Source organism: Pollicipes pollicipes, unplaced genomic scaffold (genome assembly GCF_011947565.3).
Source record: "Pollicipes pollicipes isolate AB1234 unplaced genomic scaffold, Ppol_2.1 Scaffold_2555;HRSCAF=2994_pilon_pilon_pilon, whole genome shotgun sequence".
In the NCBI taxonomy this organism is placed as follows: domain Eukaryota; kingdom Metazoa; phylum Arthropoda; class Thecostraca; order Pollicipedomorpha; family Pollicipedidae; genus Pollicipes; species Pollicipes pollicipes.
Genome location: NW_023596136.1, coordinates 30,684,272 through 30,706,978, shown reverse-complemented (window position 1 = coordinate 30,706,978; position 22,707 = coordinate 30,684,272). Strand labels below are relative to the sequence as shown.

Genomic DNA, 22,707 nt, shown 5'->3' with positions numbered 1-22,707 from the left:
ATGCAGCGAAATCGCATGTAGGTCACGAACGATTACCGTCTAGGCAACTCTAACAGCTAAGTGCGGACTGCAATGCGTTGCTGCCTCATGTCCTGCTAGCAGAGCTATTGCCTTTTGACAGTTTGAAAAGCTGTGCCTCTCACAGCCCAAATTCGAAAGACCACCCCTCCACAAAATGTCCTGAACCATGCACACGTGCAAGTTTCAGTTTCGTTTTCCCGAATCTTCAACCGCATGCATGAACTAATTCATCATACATTAGCACATTTTAATCAACAGTTAAATAGGAATCGCCAGAAAAGCACACTCATCATGTGGCATACACGTGCTTTAATCACACAAAAATGTACACTGCAATTTAAGCCAGCCTCAGACTTGGAAATCAGGCCGCACCTTCATACAGACCATAAATATATGGTTTGATCTAAGCAACCGTATTGCTTACAAACAAAAACTTGCGTATAAGCAAACTGAAACTTTATGTTTAATAAAGTTCCCCATGCATTTTACTTCTTGTGCAACTTGAGGTATCATCGGCTCATACACGAGGCTTCTCTTCCAGGTATGGACAACATCGCTCCTGATAGGCATAGTTGAAACGCTTGGAACCGAAGCTACATTTCAAACTGTGGATCACCATTGTCTCGTGACGCGTCAGATGGAAACCTCCCTAGATTAGCCGCTAATTCAGCTGTAGACATTGACTATGAACTGATACTGAGATCATGGCTTGCGCCATGTGACAGCTTGCCGTTCGCCTTGCAGGATCTGGCCTTGATTTCGTAAATGCACCATATGCGCTGAGTGCTTCCATAATGAATGGAAACTATATGCTCAAACTATATGTATTATTCTGCCTATTGCGCAAAATAAAGAACAACAACATTTTAATGCGATTGAGAAAAAACTCTCGCGCCGACGACCAATGAAGATGTCATCAACGACCATCACAACAAAGCATGACGATGAAACGTGAAAGAGACAAGAATGGTGAACAGGAATCTGCAACGGGTGTAAAGGTCTATGGGCACATCATCATTTCTATCGACCAGAAATGACTTCAGTTTTTTCCAGTACGTCTTAAGATAACGTCTTATCAATCTTAAAAAAGACCGAAGCTGATTCGAAGATCCAGCTTACTTTTTTATGTCCACTTCTTAATCATTAATGGGTACCATTGAGGACTGAACAGTGGACTAACTTGCCGATATTGCAAGGATAATTTCGTTTCTAGCAGCTACCTGTGTCTTTGTCTTTGAATTCGTGTGATCTCAGGATCATGATCTCAGTATGTTTGATATTGCATCAGTGAATTTATATATATATATATATATATATATATATACATATATATATAACATATATAGACATGTCCTTGGTATTTGCACTCCTGCCTCCTAAAATTCTGTGCCACTGATCAAGTTTGTATTTTTGAATTGGAAAACATCAATTTCATCGAAAATATATTAGTTAAACCTGTGACAAGGATGACGACTATTATTTGCTATTGAGCTTTCGATAATGCACTGTCCATCATTAGTCAATTATTGCATTTATGTATAACACAATCTCATTTCGTCCATATTCAATAGATTTTGCCTTCCCCGCATGCGGTTTGATCAATAAAGATTTCACGCCTTTTAATATTTCAAAAATACATCAATGGTTTCGGCTTTAGGCAGTTCCTCATCCTGTGGATTAGCACGAGCCAGTGTGCTGCAACAGCGCTGCAGCGGTGATGCCGCACACCACCACGCCACCCCGAGCTGCAATCACCTGCTGCCAACCCCCAGCGCGCTCACGACGACCTGCCGCGCCGCCCACGGGCCGCGCAAACAAACCATCACAGCAGGCCTCCAAACGGCGCAGCGAAACCCGAGCCACCAGCCAAACAGCCGAGCACACGCGGCAGCCGTCGGCGACGACGGCTCCCCTTACCGTGTGACCGTCACGCACCGCCGGCCTACACCCTACTCCCCCCCCCCCCCCTCCCGTGTCAGCCCCGCCCATTCCGAACGACGCTCCAAGTTGCTGTGGCCGGTGACAGCAGCCGCAGCCGCTGCGGCGGCCCCGTCGCCTGACGTCACTGCTTGTTTGCCGGCGGCCGGAGGCGCGCAGGTCTGATGGGCGCCGACGGCCGGCCACGCTCCGTCGCGCCGCGAACGCCGCCGACGGCGAGCACGCCGCAAACGTCGCCGACGCACCGGCCGCCGAGGCGCGGTCGTTCCGGTGCGGCACGTTGAGCCACACGACGTTCCGTCGCGGCGGAGGCGCCCGCGGCGCGATTGCACGCGAAAATTGACCGTTAGCGGTGCTCACGCGCGCTGATTGGCTGAGGGCGGATATGGGACGTTCCATGGCGGGCCATCACCCCACTGCAATCTCCGCCCTGCGGCGATTGCAGTCAGGCGGAGCGCGCGCTGGAGTCAATCGTCTTATTTAATCGCCTGGGCCCCCGCCACGCGGCGTAGCCTTTGGCCAATTTCGGTGATCCGGTCGATCGTTCACCAAATGCGGGCGATCACCCCCCTGAGCCGGCGATGGTGGAGAACGGCAGACCGGCTCTGGCTTTAGGCTCACCCCAGGTGCGCTGGCGGCGGTGCGGGCGGCGTGCAGACCAATCAACGCGGTTGCGAATTTGCTCACGGTTTGCTCAGCAATTACGAGCTACGACCGTCTGGCGACACGGGATGGAGTTGGCGGACACCGGGAGGTAAGACAGTCACGTGCATATTGAAAGAGCGTGGCACGAGTCCGAAGCTCGTGCCGGCCGGGGCTCCTGGCAATAGTGCGGCCGCGGTGGGCTTGCGGGCGCACACCTGCCACTAAGTGTGATATCTTATTGGTAGGAGAGATCTCATTGGTGAGATCTCAGGTGGGAGATCTCATTCGGGCGATAGATGGCCTTCAGGTGGCCTTCAATAGACAGGAGGTACTAACTGGCCGACGTTATTGAGGAATCGTTGGATATATTGACAAAACTGTTCATGCCAAACAAAGCTGTTGATGCTGCAGCCCTTAGCAAAGTAGCGTGTGTCGAGTGCCAGGATGTGAGAGCTCGGATGTTTTATCATTTTTAAATATTTTTTAGTAGCAATGTCTGCACGTACTCGGGCCACTTTCTAAATTCACATGCCCTGATGTTTTATGTCCTTGTTTGCTGTACCTTCTTCACTCGTGGCCTTGGGCACACCCTAATACATCGGGTTTTGTCGACGCATCCAGTCCTTCCTCGATGACGTCGTTCGACCAATGCTTCCTATTAAACAGCATCGGTTATAATCTTAATAAAATCTCTGCCTCAAAATGCAAAAAAACCGAGGGCTTCGGGTCTTCCAGGTCTCCAGGAGTCGCATCACAGGTGAGGATATCCCGGTCAGCGGGCAGAGGCATTTCACGTCGGCAAAACCTCGTTTTGCTCTCAAGGTCACTACAAGTACCGTCTCTTGTGGCGAGTATCTGCGCAGCCGAGCAGTGCGTCGCCAGCGAGTCACCACACGTCACCAGCGCGTCACCAACGCGTCACGTCTCGGCTCCGCTGACGGATCCGCATCATTAGCCGGCGCGATATGATCTCGCTCGCGCGCAGATGCGTCCCGCAAGCGACGTCAGGAAATGGCGCCGTCGACGTCGTCCCGGCCGGCTGGCATTCTCTCCGGTAATGGCGCCGTCTGGGCTGGAGGCCGAGCAGCCGATGAGGGGGTCCCAGGGGTGGGGAGCAGGCTGTCCCGCTGCCGCCTGCACAGCCGGCGCGGTGGCTGGCGGACACGGCGCTCCGACACCCGTCGAGAGACGTCAGTGTCATCTCTGGCGTCCTCCGACGTACGAGGCCGTGTAACATGTGCGCGGTGTCGAATCTGTTGCTGATGTGTAGGAGCCGACATCGCCAGTGGCGTAGTCACATTCTTCATTGACTTGCGAGACAAGCTGCCATGCTCGGGAGAGAAATACGCGAGATATTAAGCCAGCAGCAGGCACATTTGCCCCTCCGGGGTCTCCTACCGAAAATGTGCTCATCCTAATAAGGTTTTAGGATAGGCGGAATCGTTAACTTCTTTCCAGATTTGAGATGGAACAGAACTAACGTTTCGTGGGCAGCAGGCTTGCGGTAATGGAAACGACGGAACATGATAATGCAGCGACTTGAACTGAAAACCTCTGGGCTGGAGTTATCGCTGAACCGTTGCTAACTGACATGCCCTTGCGAGCATTACACAAAAGCCCGTGGTTCACTGCTCTTTGAACCAAATACGTTTGTAGTATGGCATTTAAATGAAGGCTGTCATAATATGTGGGCCCTAACACGTGTAGGCCTGCTAGCGTGTCATGTTCTCGCATGCCTCTGTGCGGTTTGTCAACTCTGAGTTCCACGTTGCTCTATCTTTTATATGGCATGCACATCCCGGGTATGATTTAATCAACGCATCCATTCGCGCTTCATAAGTGGGCGTTCCAGGCAAAAACAACGCGCTATTCCGGTGAATATTGCATATTCTGCACCGGGTACACACGCCTTATGCCTCACGGCAAGGGCGTCATTAGTTTTTATCGCTGTCAGTACAAGCAAGGTCCATTTTTGAAACATTACAATGAAAGTGTTGTTTGAAGTGGAATGCAGTCATGCCTTGGCTGTTCGACAGTCATTTGAACCAAAGGCCGGCACTATGCGTGCATGCTGACGCCAACATGTGACACAGAAGAGGATTGCACCATTTCACACATTTTTAGGTACATAAGCACTGAGTGTCCTCGGCGGAGCTGGAGAAACCATTGATACTGGAGCACAGATTTCCACATACCATCACAGTCAAAACCGCTTCTCATCCGGCTTTGCCCTGCTGCCCTGCATTGTCGCGATAGCCCTGTTTAAAGGCTGCGGTTTGCGAAGCGAAAAATGCAGAAGATGCAGGGTCAGGACAGGCCATCAGAAGTGCAAGCTTGACGGTCAGCTGGGGACACGATGCTTATCCTTTTTTTACAGAAGTGTCATATCTAATGAACTAGTCTTCTCGCCCCGCCACCGGCGCAGGAATTACTGCTAATAGCGCTAAGGAGAACGACTCTGGGCTACGTGAAAGGACCGAGCCAATGCGTCATTCATATTAAAGACATATTTAGATGTTCATTTATCTATAGCAAAGGTCCCGGGCCCTTAACCAAATGAGAGCACGTTACTGGAAAGCACGGCGACCAGGTCCTTCTCGGTAACACTCTGCTTCCATGGCGCCCCGGCCCACGGCGGAGCTGGATCAAAGAGAGCGGAGACGGCGGCGGGGGCGAGGGAAGGCCCTGGGGGATGGACCCCGAAACCGAGGGGGTGGAGATGTTCTGAGTCACTCTCCACCCGCCCGAGCTACCCTACCCCAACACGGCACGCGGGAGAAGACAGACCGGTGTCGCAGGCGGCGCGTGCACTGACCTTTCTCGCAGAACGCGCCGCGGAAGTCGAGGTTGCGACACTCGCACGCGGCGCCCGTGTCCGTGCTGATGCATATACCGCCGTGCTGGCACGGGTCGTGCTGGGCGCACGCGTCCACCCCGTTCCAGCGCACACCCTGTATGGAAAGGTCACGAGTTACTGGGGGGTCAAGACGCAAGCTTGCACACGCTACGGCGCACAACATGTATAAAAAGGTTACGGGTCACAGAGGGGTCATCGGCCACGAGATACGTTTGAATGGTAGGCCAAAGGTCAATGCAGGCCGGAGAGTATCTCGCCCATCCCATGTTGCCAGGGGATACATCAGGACGCTGTTCTACGCAAAGTTCAGAGCGTGATCTACCGTACATCCCCAGCCCAACATACAGCGCATCCGCGGAGGGAACGGCAAGTACGTGCCAGTTCAGCACTCCACTTCTTTGACCTGACAGTAACCTCACAGTGCTTCTCCGAAACGAAATGCTTTGCTCGCGAGCACAACTCGTGCACTTGGTCTCAGCCCACGCAACATTGCGCACTGCAGCTCTCGAGAAGTACAGTATTCGGCAGCGCGAGGACCGCCCGTCCGGTGACAACGTGACGGTCCCGTTCGGCGGCGCGAGGACTGCCCGTCCGGTGACAACGTGACGGTCCCGTTCGGCGGCGCGAGGACTGCCCGTCCGGTGACAACGTGACGGTCCCGTTCGGCGGCGCGAGGACCGCCCGTCCGGTGACAACGTGGCGGTCCCGTTCGGCAGCGCGGGGACCGCCCGTCCGGTGACAACGTGACGGTCCCGTTCGGCAGCGCGGGGACCGCCTGTCCGGTGACTACGTGATGGTTGCATGATGCGGAGGAGACTCGGGCGGCGCTTGATCAAAGCAATGGATAAACGAGACGCCGCACGAGAAACGCCGGTGTCTCGGCTCACCCGACCGCGTGCGAGATATAAGCTCGGAACAGCGCAAGCCGACAACATACGGCATCACGTACGCATTCAACAAAGAGTGGTAAATTGTACCATGCCCTTCAAACGCAACCAAACCCATCCTTGGCCTGCTTTCCGTCATGTCGCCAGATCGGCGCAAAAAGGTGAGGTAAAAAGGGAAATGGCGTACGTGACATGACACGATCGCTTTGATCTATGCGTGCCAGAGCGAAACAGCCCAACGTGACAAGACAGATCATAAGCGAGGGAAGTATTCAAGCGATGAGGGAGGGAGGGGGGGAGGGGGTAATAATTTTGATTAGTTCCTTTTCATAATAGACCCATTGATAAGTTTGGTAGATGTCGGCCGATGCACCGTCCCCATCTTCAGTTCACGCGTTTGTGCGACTGAGTCACCTGCACGTACAATGCGTGCATGCCTGAATAGTTGGGGGATCCACGACATTCGCCGATCACTGATCCAGGATATAAACGTGACCCGTTGTAATTACACAGATGTCGATCGGACGATCAGCAGAGAAAAAGTAAACATTTTTGGGCGTATAAAATGGTGAGTCAGTGTCTCCGTGAGGAAGGAAATCAACGTGTGCTTCGACCAGTTCGTGGTTTTGAGACGCAAACATTTGTGTGCAGACTTTCATTCAAAGCCTCAGTTTGTGAACCGCACCAGGCAAACCGCAGAGGGTTATAACCTTCCAACGCACAGACTGCGGCAGGTTTTGGACAACACAGATGATCGGAAGTCCTGAGGGATGAGGCGCCGCCCATTGGCGATCAGTTGCCCCTCGCGCCGGTCCTCAGGACGCTAATCCGGGACCAGACACGCCAGTCCTCGACAAAAGCAGGAGCTCGAGGTCTTTCCTGCTTAATCAAACATACCACCGGAAATTGGGCGAACCATACGGAGTTTAAAACTTTCATTTCACCAGAAATTTTCAAGGTTTTGCTGTTCACAGCTTCAAACATCTTAAAAATGCAGCTCAGGCTGCTCCAACGAGAGAAATTAAAAGTGCAGAGCGCTATTGATCGTTAGAACAGTGTCTTGGCTGAAACCCAAGAGCGTGCCAATTCCCCAAGCATTACCCAAATGGCGGGAATGTAATTGTGATAAATAGTCCAAATACGTACACGCCTCAGCGCACACATACATCCTCATCAGGCGCAAAAAATGCGACGACCTCTCCCCGTTCGCCGTCTTTGTCTTGTCAAATTGTTTGTTCTGAAGTTTAATCATCATAGCCACGTTCCTATGCAGCGGCGTTTTTAGCGCCCGTCTGACGGGTTCTTCACGCTCTGATTCCACCATCGATTCAACACGGAGGGGTCGGCCGGCCGGCTGCGGTCCCTGGAGCTGTCCCGAGGCCGAGACCATGCGACAGATGCGACGCACCGGCGGCAGATCAAGGCATTACCACCGAGCTCGAGTGAGTCCCTCGCCGGCCGGCACGAGACGGCGCCGCGCCCGCCTGTGAGAGCGGCGATACATCGCTGGGCGTCACGGCGTGCTCGTCATGTGGAGGTGTTCAGAACGGCGCCTGGTGCGAGGTTACGAGACTGTCGTGTAAGACCTGGTGGGCAGCAGGGCGGGCGCTGACGAACATATCAGGGCGTAGGGGTGTTGCGTGTGTCGTCATGTAAGACCTGGTGGGCAGCAGGGCGGGCGCTGACGAACATATCAGGGCGTAGGGGTGTTGCGTGTGTCGTCATGTAAGACCTGGTGGGCAGCAGGGCGGGCGCTGACGAACATATCAGGGCGTAGGGGTGTTGCGTGTGTCGTCATGTAAGACCTGGTGGGCAGCAGGGCGGGCGCTGACGAACATATCAGGGCGTAGGGGTGTTGCGTGTGTCGTCATGCGTTATGCTATCGCGATCAGGCGTCCGGCGCGAGCCTCGAGCGAGCGAGCGAGCGAGCCTCGAGCCACCGTGAGCCCTGTAGCGGCGATCGCAGACAACATTCACCCGACGGTCACGTGACCCATCGCATATCCGGACTGCTGTCGAGCACCTTACACGTCCGGTCCCATCGAAGGCCGACATACGGAACACCTGAACAAATGCACTCCTCACATTTAGCATAGTCAGTAGAGCATTTGTATATTCAGCGTCGACGATTGTCTAATACAGTATATCATATGCTACAGTATGTTTCCACAGTTAAGTTACGACATCATTACCTGTGCCTCCTAAATATGTGATGGACTCCACACAGTTTAAATTGCATGTGTTTGGATGAGTAATTATAGCCGGTGCAAAAGTTTTCACATTTGGCGATCTATGTCAGCCGAATGACTCCACAGATCCCAATATTAAGAGGGCCATATTGCGATTTAATGCTTGGTATCATTTCTTACCTGCACATCTTTGTTTCCAATGAGCATACCGAACACCAGACGGAACAGTTATCGAGAGACGCTGTCCAACCAATTTCCTTAACGATGCGATGAAGCATAAACCCAAACGATTGGCAACGCGTTCAAACGCTTGTCAAACACCTTCAGTCAATGGCTTACCTTCGGACAGTCAATGACTTCCCTCATCGACGGAGGGGATCGAACTGCCGCTTAAAGACATGTACCGTGTTCGACGAAAGCCGACGGAGGTTAACCAGCTGGCTCGCCGCGGCCTGACCCCGCCAGCCTCCAGTCTTCCGACCGGTGCGTTAGGCGTCGCCGCTCTGGACGGCCAAGCTGTCGGGTGGGAGGAGTCTCGTCCGAGCCGGACCCGGCGCCAACCGACCCCGACGGCTCCAACGACCGAGAACCGACCCCGACGGCTCCAACGGCCTGTCGTGGGTCTGCACGACACGATAAAGATCCGGCCGCCTCGCGGCGATGGAAAGTTAGGGCAGTCGGCGGCGACATTTTCCTATTTAATGGTTATGACTCGTCCGTTGGTGGCAGTGGCCCACAAGATTTTGTTGGACGTTGACGTACCACGTATCAGTTGCACGAATCGGTCATGTAATATACGAGTAATTCAGTAATAAAGGAATCATTCATGGAAACACCGTTCTCTATTGTGAATATTCAATTTTGGAGGAATAAATGACAGAGTGAGCTGTAAATAACAGGATATCTGTTCAGAGGGGGTTAACTTCTTTCTAAAGACCTAAGCCGCACTAGTTTCTGATCTATATGGTTGCAAAAATACGCACTTTCTCGGGGAGACTATTTCAAGGTCACGCAGCCATCCATAACGTCATAATATCGTCATTCAAATCTTGTCACTCTATTAGTCATGCGGAGATGAAAGACAAGACAAATGTAATTGTCGAGTAGTTCAAATCTGGCGTTCGTGAGCACGATTTCCAGATATAACGGTTGTCAATTGGCTCTTAATCAATGTTATACCATGTACGATGACCTAAAATAATGAATAGCTATGAGTGAGCTTATTTCCTCACGTCTGATCCTTGCTTCAGTATCTTTAAATTTGAAACATCCTCTTTAAACAACCTTTTAGACAACGCACGATGCCAAGAGAAAATGCCTATCCAGGAGTACTGACCTCTCTTCGACCTTAGAGCTTCAAAAATGCTGCTTATGAAGCTGATGCGCTAAATGTAATATTTACAGCGTCTTATCTATGAAGATAATCGCTGAGAACACCCAGAGCATTTTTCCTAAACTCGCTGCACCAAGAAACCACCAGTTCACGCGCGCTGGTGTTTGGCTTTTCACCACACTACCCCGGCATCAGATGAGACGATCCTCCTCGTGATTTACAGCTCACGCGTTTGACCTTAGCCCCTGGTCCGAGCCGCCGACCGCACGGGGGCGGGTATAAATAGCGGACGGCGTAAACCTGTCTGGACGTGAGGCGGCGCTCCCGCACACGTCGGCGCCGATGCCGCTGTTTTCATTAGCGCAAACGGTGACCTGCAGCTGAAGCTTATGCCGACGGCGACAGGTCGCCCAAACAGACCCCGCCGGTCGGCGGCTCTGGTTAGGGGACCCCGTCCGGCCGGCGGCTCTGACCGGAGGCTCCCGTCCGGCGGGCGGCTCTGACCAGAGGACCCCGTCCGGTCAGCGTTTCGGTCCACAGGACCCCGTTCGGTCGGCGGCTGTGACCAGGGGACCCCGTCCGGTAGGCGGGTCTGACCACCGCAGGCTCCCTGGCCAGGAGACGGCGCCTCAGCGACAACGGTCCGTTGCGCTGCTCGCTGGGCGGCTCTCTGCCCTGCGCGCGCGCCATGTGCCGCGCTTGCATCGGAAAGACGGTCTAGGCGGGGCCCGCAGCTTAGCGCCTAGCGCCCTTTGGTAGGCGCTAAGCAAATTAAATAAGCTAACAAGGTTAGCTTTCGTGACCCCGTGACACCATTTTTCCTATGACGTAGGATGATAACTTCATTTTGAAAATAGTCATGGTCGAAGAGCAGCCCGGCATCGCGATGTCTTGCCAAAACTCACAATGCCTGTTGTCCAAAGGATTTTGTGAGCAGCTTGTCTGTTCTGCTGGCCCCTTACTGGCTTCAACCCCGCCCCACCACCACCGCTGGGCGTGCTCCCGCACTCCCGAGCCACGGTGTACGAGGAGCCGGCGAGAGGTCGGGTCGGGCCGGCCCGGGCCGCCAGAGCACGCCAGTAGACCCTGTGCGGCTCCGAACAGAATTCCTGACGACAGTACAGACTGCCGGACCTCTCAGCTCTTCAGCCCTTTGAAGGCTTCATGCTTTACATTGTGTTCGTGCAATTTAGCAATAAATTACCCGATCGATGTCGTGCGGTGCGGTGACGTATAATGTGGGCGACAGATTCTGCGCGTAATGACACCTCGGGAGTCACTGGCGTAATTTTTTCCAGGAAAGTAACGATCGGTTTAAGCAATAAAACGCATTTGAAACTCCCCAGGCGAATTTCGACAGTCACTGATGGCGTGTTTTCAATCAGCTGTTAATGCGACTAACGTGGTTCAGTAGATAGCTACGCATGCACGCCTACTATGGGTGCTACTGCTCATCTGTGCTGTTCCTGCTGCACGCCTGTTATGTACATTGTGATCGATTTGAAAGCATAAAAATCATGGGTACACCCAAGCTGTGCAACGGTCTATTAAAAAGAGCATTTGTTTAACTTTTTGGCTGATGGTCCATACATATTTACATGCGTGTATAATTTGCGTCTAGTAAATGTGCTTAAGAAACTCTCGCTTACATAAAAGCTGCCACATGAGCCAAGTCAGAGGGACAAAGAAGGGCGAGTACGAGCATGACAAATGTGGAGGCCTGCACCACCGCATTTTTATAAACCGCATGGTCCCGCCCACCTTATGCTGACTGGCAGTACGATTAATTCTGTTGTTACCTTTTGGCATCATTCAAAGTTTATTCATCAAGAAAAATACGGATCCAGGCACGCGTTTCCGGCAGCCACAATCACAACATATAACTTCCGGATGTTCTTTCACTGCTAAAATGAAGTGTGCATAGCATAATTACTGTCATTTGTTCAAGCGTGGGCATCAGAGATGTACCCAGGGCATTACAATAAGGACCTGAGGAGTACTCAGAGTGTTAGAAGCAACTAATTTTGCCTTCACGCAAGGCAGTTAAGCTGTTTTACATCCATTCCTACCTCAACCAAGAACCGCACGACGGACAAAACTATCGCTTACGAATTCCACGTACCCCATACGCATACCTGACTTGCCTTCAAAAAGTGTGGGGGGGGGGGGAGTGGCAAATCTAAGGTCACCTAACCCATTCCTCATCTTAAATTCTTCTCTCGAATTTTGCCCACTTTTACGGCAGGATCTCTTGGATAAGAGCCTGATGAGTCTCCGGTCTTTCTAATCGGGCTTCCACTTTGACTGGCGGGCTCCTGTATTTTTGATGAGACCTCCTACGCATCTGGTGGACCTCCTCTGCGTCGTCTGGAGCCTTCTGCCGACCAACAGGGTCTGGTGTTGGCCATCTAGGACTCCCATGGTAAATCTCCTTCGTGCCTTTGGAGTATTCTCTTCGATTTTGTATCGAAAGTTTTGTCTCTGTAATCTGGAGTCTTCTGTCAGCATATTGGGCCTCCAGAAATTTCAAGGAGTAAAATCGATGTTAACTCCCATTGACGAACCGTACGGAGGAGAGGGGGGGGGGGGATCATTTGCCTCCTCCCTCCCTGCTGGCGCCACCCTTCATTCGGGACCAATGTATGCCTCTCACTTCCATTTGTTATGACTGAGCTCGCCTCCGGCACATTACCTGGTCAACGTGTCGAAATTTGCATAGAAAAAATTGCGTGCAAGTTTTAAGAACCTTGGTGTAGCCTTCATACGCCTGCATTTACTGTCACCATGTGTTCAGAGTTACTATCCTGATTCGTCGATCTTTAATAAACCAAACGGTACATGCTGAACGATGTTGGAGATCAACTATTTCTTATGTTGACATCGCTCGACAATTCAAGCTGTGCTTATCATCACGAATGAAAAAAGATCCGAGCAGCGTTAAGCTAGAAATGCGCTTGAATATCAAGACGCTTAAATCCAGAAAATGTTCCGAGCCTGTGCAAACACTGCCACTAAAATATGCCAAGGATAATAAACCACCGGAGTTCCAACGTCACAACACCCGTTACATGCTTCTACGATGAGGCGAGCACGAAACGCAGGCGTCTGCACCGGAAGTCGCGATTACCCATAACAAGTGTTGGGTAAGATAATGACTTACTGCAATCATCGGGCGCATGGCCATTGCACAAATATTACGAACACCTCGGGAATTCAGGTTCTCACGCCCTAACATCCAATACATGGTACTGCTACGGGCTACCCGAAACACAGAGGACGAAGTCGAAAGCTTTAATCTTGAACGATTATATCAGGATATAAAAAACGCATTCGAAGGCGGATATCGGTGTCTGTATTAAAGAACATAGAGCTATTTCTGAAAGTATATAACCTAAATAATGTTGATCAGGCCAACTCAGCATAAAATCTCTGACCTCGCAATGACGAAAAACCTAAGAGCTGAAGGCCTTTCTTGCCAACGTCAAGTGCATATACTACTGCCCTTCGCATCCTCTCGCATTGTTTGGAAACCCCGTTCCGGCTAACCTGGGATCGTTGCGGGCCGCCAGAATACGTCAGCTGACGCGCAGTGGCCCCGACCAAGGTTCACGGCGACGAATTTCAGCAGGGCTGTCGCTCGAAAACAAGTGCCGTCTTTCCGAAAGTTTGGCTCACGTAAAATGCATATTTAAGCGAAGTCGCAATTTCATGGATCTGTAGCAAATACATTGGAAATGGCGGCCAAAAGCATTCTAAGGACGGAGGAAAAATGCTCTCCTCTTCATGTTAATATCTTCTTCGACATATTTCTTCTTTACGTCTTCTGTGTGCAGTATTTTCTCGGACATATTCCACCACCACCAACAGCTCATATTGCAAAGTCAGTTGCTACCAAACCCTTAGCTAGCATTTCTTACCCAACCCTTCGTCAGGATTTTACGCTAAACGCTAAGCTCTAAGCGCTTAAGCCTCGTCGCCCGACCCTCGCCCCCTTCCCCCTGATCTGCGTTGTCAACGCAGATACAACCGCGTCAAGGCCAAGGTGCTCACACGAACTGAAGTGGGACACGAGGCAGCTCCACCGTGAGCCCTCACCAGCGCGGTGCCTGGCACTGCACCGGTGACAGTCGCTTGGCAGTGCATTATTCGGCTCGCAAAGCGACGACAAAGCAGAGCCCTGCCCAGAAATCCCCTAATTATTTGCCGAAATGTCCCGGGCGTCTAGAGCTTCGCGGAACAAAGCCGCTATTGATGCTGATACTTGGTAAGTCGACATCGTCGGTAATTTATCGACGAGGTGGTTGATGGCAGTCGGGCTCATTTGCACCGCATTGTCGCTGTGCTGAAAGGGGTACGGCTAAATGGTGGCGGCACGGGCTGCCTGTCCGACACGAGGCACGCGACCACGCGGCGGAAGGGGGGCCATTCATGAAGGAAGCCGGCTGTCCCGCCGGCTGGCCATTAACAGCAGGCTTGCATGCATCCTCAGGGCAAACGACGCACGGGCCGTATTCTGGCCGGAGCAGACTGCTTATATGCCTTCCATGCGCCACGTAAGTGCCGTCGGTTGAGGGCTCATTATGCGAGGCGAACACTGCGAAGCCTGGCCGCGCTGCAGCGGCGGACACGCGGGCGGGGTCGCGGCCTCGGCCGACAGAGGGAGTCTGTTACCGGGCGTTGGCCCGCCGTCACTCCCAGACTCCACAGCGCGGCACTCCGCTCTCAGCCGTCTGCGTCAGACAGCTCTCGCGATGCGCTCGTGCGAGCCGGGCCCGGCAATCAGGCTCACAATGCGCGCGGCGTCCGCAAGCGCAGCCAGAGCTAATTCGGGAGGTCCCTTTGGTGCGAGCGGCCTGGGTTCACAGAGCCTCGGTGCCAACTTTGCCGGCGCCCCGGCCGCGCTAACGCGGACGACCGACCGGCCGCTGCCGGCCGGAGAGTTGGGTTGGCTTTTGGAGCCAACTTGTGTGAGCCGAAGTTGGGCTGAACTGTGTCCACCCGGGCCGTGCCACAATGGAATGGTGGGCGAAAGGGCAGAGGTAGCCACAGGGGAGCAGGTGAGTCTGAACTGTACCGGAAGCAAAAGTCAGACGACGTGAACAGAGTACAGCTGGTTTGTTGTTGCATGCCTGTTTTTAGAAGGTAGCACTGAAGGTTTGTACGAAAACACCCTCATTGATAGCGCGTTAAAGTTTAACTATAAATCACGAGCATGGCATCAATCGATCATGCAGAACAGATATGAGGTTCTATCCAATACCCTGCCCTGGGATGCGAGATGTGGAATGGCATACCGAATGCGATCCGAATTCATTTCTCACGGAGTAATGACCTTTCGACCCATAGACGATTCGCCACGGCGATAAATCGCGCAGCCCATAAAATTGGGATTTTAGATAATATCATGCCACCCTGAATGGCAATGATCAACATTCTGGAGGGGTAAGCGTCAAAGACAAGTTTGAACGACGTTGGAAAAATCTTTTCATGAAACGAAACTTTCCCAAAAGTTCTGGGTTGGTGGTGCGGGTCGTCGCGCAATCATCTCGAATAAGAAACATCATTGATAGGGCGGTTGGTCACATCTGTTGTCCTTCGCAGGAGGGTAATTACCGGTTAATCTGTTTTGATAAGGGTGAGTCCGAAGCTTGTTTAATCATTTCCAATCATTCGCAGCCACAGCTCAGTAGGGCTTGGGATGTTGATACAAGATAACCTTTCCATACCGCCAGTGGTCGGTCGCTTGAAGGCGTACGCAGGTACGGCCCTGACGACTCAGGATGGCTTTTGCCGAAAGCCGGGGGAGCCAACCTTCAGCGCAGCTCCGGTGCGGCGCAGCATCTGGCGTGACGCTGCACGCAGAAACACAACCCTACATCCTGCGAGTGTCCTGGACAGGCGTCACGTTGATACGAACCGACGCGTTTTGAGCGCCCCGTCCTCCACCGAGCCCCCTCCCCGCGTCCCCCCCTCCCCTGCCCGCGGGACTTACCTTGAACGCAGTCATGTCCTGCCGGCGCTCCACGCCGTCGACGCTGGTGTAGACGAGGTTGCGCACCTCGCCGGCCAGGCGCGGCTCGAACACGACACCGGGCAGCGCCACCTGGGTGACGCGGAACGAGTGCGGCAGGCCGCCCACGAACACGTGCGAGTTGGTGTCGAGCGTGCCGAACCGGTACTCGCCGCCGGGCCCGGCCACTTTGTCCTCCGAGATGTGGTCGACAGTGAGGGTGGTGCGCGCGTGGCGACGCGTCACCGTCACGCGGTGCCAGCGGCCGTCGTTGAGTCCGCGGCCCAAACCGAGCATCTGGGCGCCGTCGCCGAGATTGTACCGTAGCCGCAGCGAGCCCTCGACCAGCTTGACCTCGAAGAAGTCGTTGCGGCCGCCGTCGTCCGTGAACACGAGTAGGCCGTTCGGCTGCGTCGTCCGGAACTCGAACTGCAGCGAGCCGTTCAGCCCCGGCCGCCACTTGGGGTACTGGGCGAACGAGTGCTTCGAACCGTCCAGCACGATGCCGGCGGTCAGGCCGAGCACGGCCGCCGCCAGCACGCAGCGCCACGCCCGCATCGCTAGCGCGAGCTCAGCCGCGCTGCATCGACTCAACGGCGCCCGGCGCGACGGCCGCAGCCGCGGCGCGCGCCGCGAACCGGCGGCAACGGCATGCAGCGGCCGCGTCCGTCGCGCAGACCCCTCGGCTCGACGGCCTCCCGCCGGCTGCCCGGGTCGCCACGGACACTCCCGGCCGCCTCCAGCCGCCGCCACTCACCTGCCCGTCACCGCCGGTTACCGCCGCTCACCGCCACTCACCGCCGCTCGTGCGTCGTCGCCGACGGCCGGCCGCAGCGGCGCGGATCGTCTCCGAGCGGCCGTTCCGACTCCGGCACCGTCCCGTCGTCCCCGACGCGCGCTCGGCGACTGACGCCGCGTCGACTGCGTCGACGCCCTGCCATCTCAATCGATACCGCCGCAGCGCCGCTCCGCCGACGACGAGGACGGCACCCGCGGAAAGAAACGCAGGCACGCGGCCCAGCCGCCGCGTGATCCGCCATTAGACAATCGATAAAATTAATAACGGAGGCAGCGCGGGCACAGATTTCAGCGAGGCGGCGCAGGGACGACGTCGGTAATTTCGTCGTGGAGAGGGCGGTGTCGGAGGCTATTCTGGCGCGGTGGCGGCGGCGCCTCGCCTCCGCGCCTGCGGGTGACGGCTCGGGCAGTCCGAGGCTAGGGGAGGGGGAGGGGGGCTAAAGAGGACCAGCTGATGACACATCAGAACAGACCCAGCGGCGCCCGTCTCCTGCCCGAGTTTGTCAGTGAGGAGGGGACATCAAAAGGGGAAAAAGGCGGGCGAGGGCCCGTTGGGTTATTTGTAGAAGGAAACCTGCTGATGTGCAGAGGCTCTCGGAAAAGACCAGACAAAACTGCGGGACGTGCATCAAGAAAACACCAAAGAACAGGAGGAGCTAGGCAGGACGGTATTGATCCCGGGCTCTCAGGGATCATCTTACTGATATGCAGTTGCGTCCGGTGTAGTTTCTCACCAAATTTGGCAGCTGGGCAGAGGCTGCTCGGTCCAGTCGGGTGAGACATAATGCGATGCACTCAGCCGATGAGCACTTTGCCCTGCGTCGGCTACATCCATAACGTTAGAAGTAGTTCTTCGAATGATTTATGGCAATGAGAAATGTTGCTTGTCGGCAAATTAATATCTTTTATTACACGGGCTGTCCGAGGAGGTGGCCATTATATGCTTGTACCGATCTTGTGTTCACACACAGATAGCAGCTACTGCTCTTAACAAAAGAGCTCCCACAAACTCCTTTTTCACGTGGTGAATTTGTATTTCAGCTTTCAGCACATGAGGAATCGTTTTGACTTAGGAGATCACACAATTTTCTGTGCAGATGTTACACGCATTAATATCTTAACTGACGCGCTGGGATAGGTGCATATGCCCGAGCGCACGAGTTTTTGAATTTTGCATTTATTGGTTTTGAAACGATAACACTGTCGGACAGAGAGGAAAAAACATTGTAACTAAACGGTTTGTACTGTTGAGTGTTTGAATAATATGATAGATTAACGGTTCGATTCAGACGCTCCTGTGTTTCGATGGACTTAAACCTCTTGCGGATATAGCGATTCCTCGCTAGGAGGTGTATTTATCAATTCATGGAGTCTCAAAGTCTACGTCAATTTTCACAACGGACGGGTAAAACGTTATCCACAGTCAGAAACGATGTCTTTACAACGGTATAGCGCTCTGAAAAGCCACTGCCAAACTGGTATTTTGAGAAAGCGTGTGTAAAAGAAAGATGCAGCCGGTGCTGAGTTTTGCTTTCCGGTCGGATGCCGGATCGATCGGGTATAACCAACAAATCCGACCGCGCGATCCGACTAGATACTGCCCGAGGAATGCCAATCATGAGCAGGCACGCCCGTAGCGAAGGCGCCAGGAAAGGCGCAATGAACGTGCATCACACGTGCAAGCGTGCCGGCATCCTGTGTTATGGCCGTGGTTTTGTGGTCAGTTAAGGGGAGACAAACGGCGCTTGTAACTTCCCGCTCACCACCCTTAACTTTTAGGCCATCTCCCCAATCTTCCGAGATGATCCGAGTCAAATCAGGGAAGAAATTGGACTTCGGAACTGGTGCGGTTTAGTCATGTGTTCCCAAATCAGTCTTTTCAAACCCTTTTGCAGTCTTGCCACCATCTTCTCAGGCTCTACGGCGGTTCATTCGTGTCTGGTTCATCCGCGCCTCTAACAACGCGCCCATACTTTTGAAGATGAGTAGGCACAGGATCGAATCAAACGGGATCTGAAAATGCACGTCCCTCTTGTACTGAGGTCTCTCAACAGTCAGAATAGGGAAAATGTGAGTTAACTGGAACTGCATGCAATCATGTTTTGTGTACGATTCACATAAGCACTGAACTTTGTCGAACACAGTTGTGGTATAATTCATTGTGAAATGTAAGCATTGTTAACGCATTGCCAAGACATTTTGTACTGGGTTAAGGCACTTTCAGGTCGTTGGGAATGATTTTTTTATCCAAATTTGACAGCGTTATATATGCTTCCCAAAACCAGTAAATTGTATGTTTTAAGAACTTACAAATCACCATGCAGTGAACTCACTTGAAGTCTTCGCATCAAGTGATGAAGAATGAGGCAGGTTGACATTCTGATTAAGCCGGAAAGGCCTTGACACAGAATGGGTGGATAGCCGACTGCTAAGTGGATATGCCAAGCGGGAGCAATCTGATTAAAACCAGACATGCGTCATGCCTATCATGATGCAGTAGATGGAGTGTTTTTTCTTTGTAGTAGATGATCAAGACAGCACGCAATTAAACGCAACTGTTAACATATTTTAAGCCACTATTCTGCGATCTAAAATACAAGGTATGAGTTTCTGTGCACGACATTCGTCACATCTTTAAAAATAACAACACGAACAAGCCGCAAGCCTGAGCTGCCCAGTAAGTCCGGCTGAATAATACGAGTAGTCCGGCCCGATACTTAACGTGCGAATTCCAAATCGAAACGAGGAGCGCGAGAAAAGTGACCTTACGAGGACCGCAGCCTGTTAAAGCGTGTAGATTTTGATGTTCATGGTGTGATACTGAAAGCAGCTACACTATGCACTGTTCTTAAACATATCAATCAGCCAGATGTGTTGGCAAGGATGACAATTGAAAGGCATCACCACTACAACACAAAGGTGTGTTGCAGACTTGCCACTGGATTTGCTGACCACGCCGAACCTTTTCTATTTGATCGCGCCCACCAATGCGCCAGCACACACTACGGCAATGATGGATGGAAATGATGGGTGGAAATGCGGCACACACCCCATGGCCAGCCGCCACTACGCGTGGTCGATAGGAGGGAGCTCATTCTCGCCGCAGCGACCTGGCCTGCCCACTAACCACACCTGGCCGGCTGACCTGGACAAGCCAAGGGCCAGTTGTCGGCCGCTGAGAACGACGTCATTCATCGCGCGAATGGCGCCACACCGAGCGTACTCCCTAGATTGAGTGCCGCGGTCGGATGGCTCGTGGACGTTGTGTGACCTATATCATCAGCCTGCTATGAGCGGTGGCCCATAACTCGCTCAGGCTGATAGCTCTCAGGAAAAAATGGCTAAGGCACGCCTGATAAAATCCATCATTGCCTGCTGATGCGGACGTAAAAAACCGGCAGCGAGGAGGCGACGTCAATATGTCTGGTGCATGATCACTGGGAGCGCCAGGTTTTTGCCTGTGATCTGCGGAGCTGTTGAATTATGGATCAATGTAGGAACGCACGACTGCTGTAAGCGCTGGAAACCATTCAGAGGCTCACCAATGCGGAGTTCGGCAGCTAAAATATGGTCCACAGATTTGCCGAATCGCTCCGGTACATTTCCAGTCTGCCCGTGATTGAACACTACGATGCGGGGCAGCGGAATATGAACTGAAATGCTCCGTGTTCTTCACAAAATTCCCTCAATCTAATTTGCGACCGAGTTGTTTTCAGGCGAATCGGGACGATTCTTGAAGTTAACCAGTGCTTGACCAGAGCACGACACGTTATTACATAACATCGCAGTGCCTAAGCCGCTCTCTCATCGCAGTGGTTTGGGAACAAAAACGGGGGAGCTCCGGTGATCGCTGACATTTGCACGATCCAATTTTTAGCGTGGACGCGGAAAAATAAGCGCACCTTAATCCGGCTGAGACGCCTGCAATCCAGCAACACAGCAGTATCAACAGGGGGTTGGCATCGATGGTGAGTCCTTGTCGAGAGATGGAGATTCCGGCTTTAACGCTAGCAGCACCGTCAACGAACGTCAGCTGGCTCCGCGGACTGCAGCGCAGAGCAGTGCTACCGACTGTTGCCGTCAGGCGGAACGGTGGACTGCAGCGCAGGGCAGTACTACCGACTGCTGCCGTCGGGCGGAACGGTGGACTGCAACGCGGGGCATTGCTACCGACTGTTGCCGTCAGGCGGAACGGCGGACTGCAGCGCAGGGCAGTGCTACCGACTGCTGCCGTCGGGCGGAACGGTGGACTGCAACGCGGGGCATTGCTACCGACTGCTACCGTCGGGCGGAACGGTGGACTGCGGCGAGGAGCAGTGCTACCGACTGCTACCGTCAGGCGGAACGGTGGACTGCAGCACGGGGCAGTGCTACCGACTGCTGCCGTCGGGCGGAGCGGTGGACTGTAGCGAGGAGCAGTGCTACCGACTGCTACCGTCAGGCGGAACGGTGGACTGCAGCACGGGGCAGTGCTACCGACTGCTGCCGTCGGGCGGAACGGCGGACTGCGGCGCGGGGCAGTGCTACCGACTGCTGCCGTCAGGCGGAACGGTGGACTGCAGCGCAGGGCAGTACTACCGACTGCTGCCGTCAGGCGGAACGGTGGACTGCAGCGCAGGGCGGTGCTACCGACTGCAACCGCCAGACGGAACGGTGGACTGTAGCGCAGGGCAGTGCTACCGACTGCTACCGTCGGGCGGCACCGAAGCGGTGCACCCAATCAGACACAACGCCTGGGTGTCACAGCAACGCCGAAGGTAACGAGCGTCTTGTGCACGTTACGGGGCAATGCAATGATCGTATAAAATAGCTATGCAGTGCGCATCGAGTACATCTGCCCACTATGACGTCACTGCCAAACTATGCCATACCGAGCTGTGACTGATCAGCGCCTTTCTGTAGCCTCGGCGTGCACCTGCAGACTACGTTACATAACAAATCAGTGGCGGCATGTTCAAATGGATGGCATACATGGAGCGAAAAATCACAACCGATCGCAATTCCGTGACTTCTAGAGGAAAGAGATAATCTGAATCAAGAACGAAAGATGAAAAAGAGCAAGTGGCCATTCGCTTGCAGCACAGCATACTGAGCTCCGTTGCTCGCGAGTCTCTTTGAACGCCATTGCGATGCCACCTAACCTCCATGCCGTAAGGTGTGCGTACGGGGTACGAACCAGCGATCCAGTCGGCATGAGGTCTCTCTGCAAACGGAAGGTCTCCATCACTAATGCAACGTTCGCTGAAAGCGACGTAGGATGCGACATGGGGGGGGAGGGGAGGGGGGGATGCCCTTGTGGGAATTGCAGCCGCAGACGAAGCTATGAGGATCTTTTCCCAGGATGTCAGAATAGACAACATAACGCTGCTGCTGCTGCAGCAAGAGAGAGAGAGAGAGAGAGAGAGAGAGAGAGAGAGAGAGAGAGAGAGAGAGAGAGAGAGAGAGAGAGAGAGAGAGAGAGAGAGAGAGAGAGAGAGAGAGAGAGAGGGAGAGAGAGAGAGAGAGAGAGTGGGCATGATGTGGACTACCCGTGCATGCTCATCTACACACGTTCCATGAGACTGTTACGTGCTACATATCCCAAGACGGTGTTTACTGCAGCATGCAAATCCCAGCTGACACATAAGCGTTCTGCTGCACGCAAACTCCGGGAGTTTGTACTTACCGCCGCACACGCACCTTATGAGTGTGGACTGTCAACGCACATTTTAGGAGGGTGTGGAAGACGAGCACACAGATTCCAGACAAGTTTTTACTGCTGCATGCATCTGCATGGTTTTCATGGGTATGCGTTTTGTTGAACGTATATCCCAGAAAAGTGTTAACTTCACTAAAAACACGCCTTAGGCGTATATGCTTCGGCATACACACTTCAAGGGAGTGTGCACAGTTGTGTAGAAATTCCAAGAGTGCCCGCTGCTGCACGCACAGCCCAGGTGCGTGCGTTCTGCTGCACGCGGATATGAAGCCTATGCTCCTGCATGTACATCCAGGGAGTGTGTACCCGAAAGATTGTGCAATGCTCTATA

At 53.4% G+C, this 22,707-nt stretch overlaps 1 protein-coding gene across 1 annotated transcript in view; it reads right to left on the bottom strand.

Moving 5' to 3' along the window:
- Positions 1–16,462, bottom strand: part of Nrx-1 (Neurexin 1) — an 86,598-nt gene extending 70,136 nt beyond the window's left edge. Inside the window, exons 1-2 of the mRNA XM_037223343.1 lie at positions 15,863–16,462; positions 5,420–5,555 (exon numbers count right to left, since the gene is read on the bottom strand). Of these exons, the coding sequence (XP_037079238.1) occupies positions 5,420–5,555; positions 15,863–16,438 (712 nt within the window). The 5' untranslated portion in view covers positions 16,439–16,462. The remainder of the gene's footprint in view (positions 1–5,419; positions 5,556–15,862) is intronic.
- Positions 16,463–22,707: the final 6,245 nt, after the last annotated feature.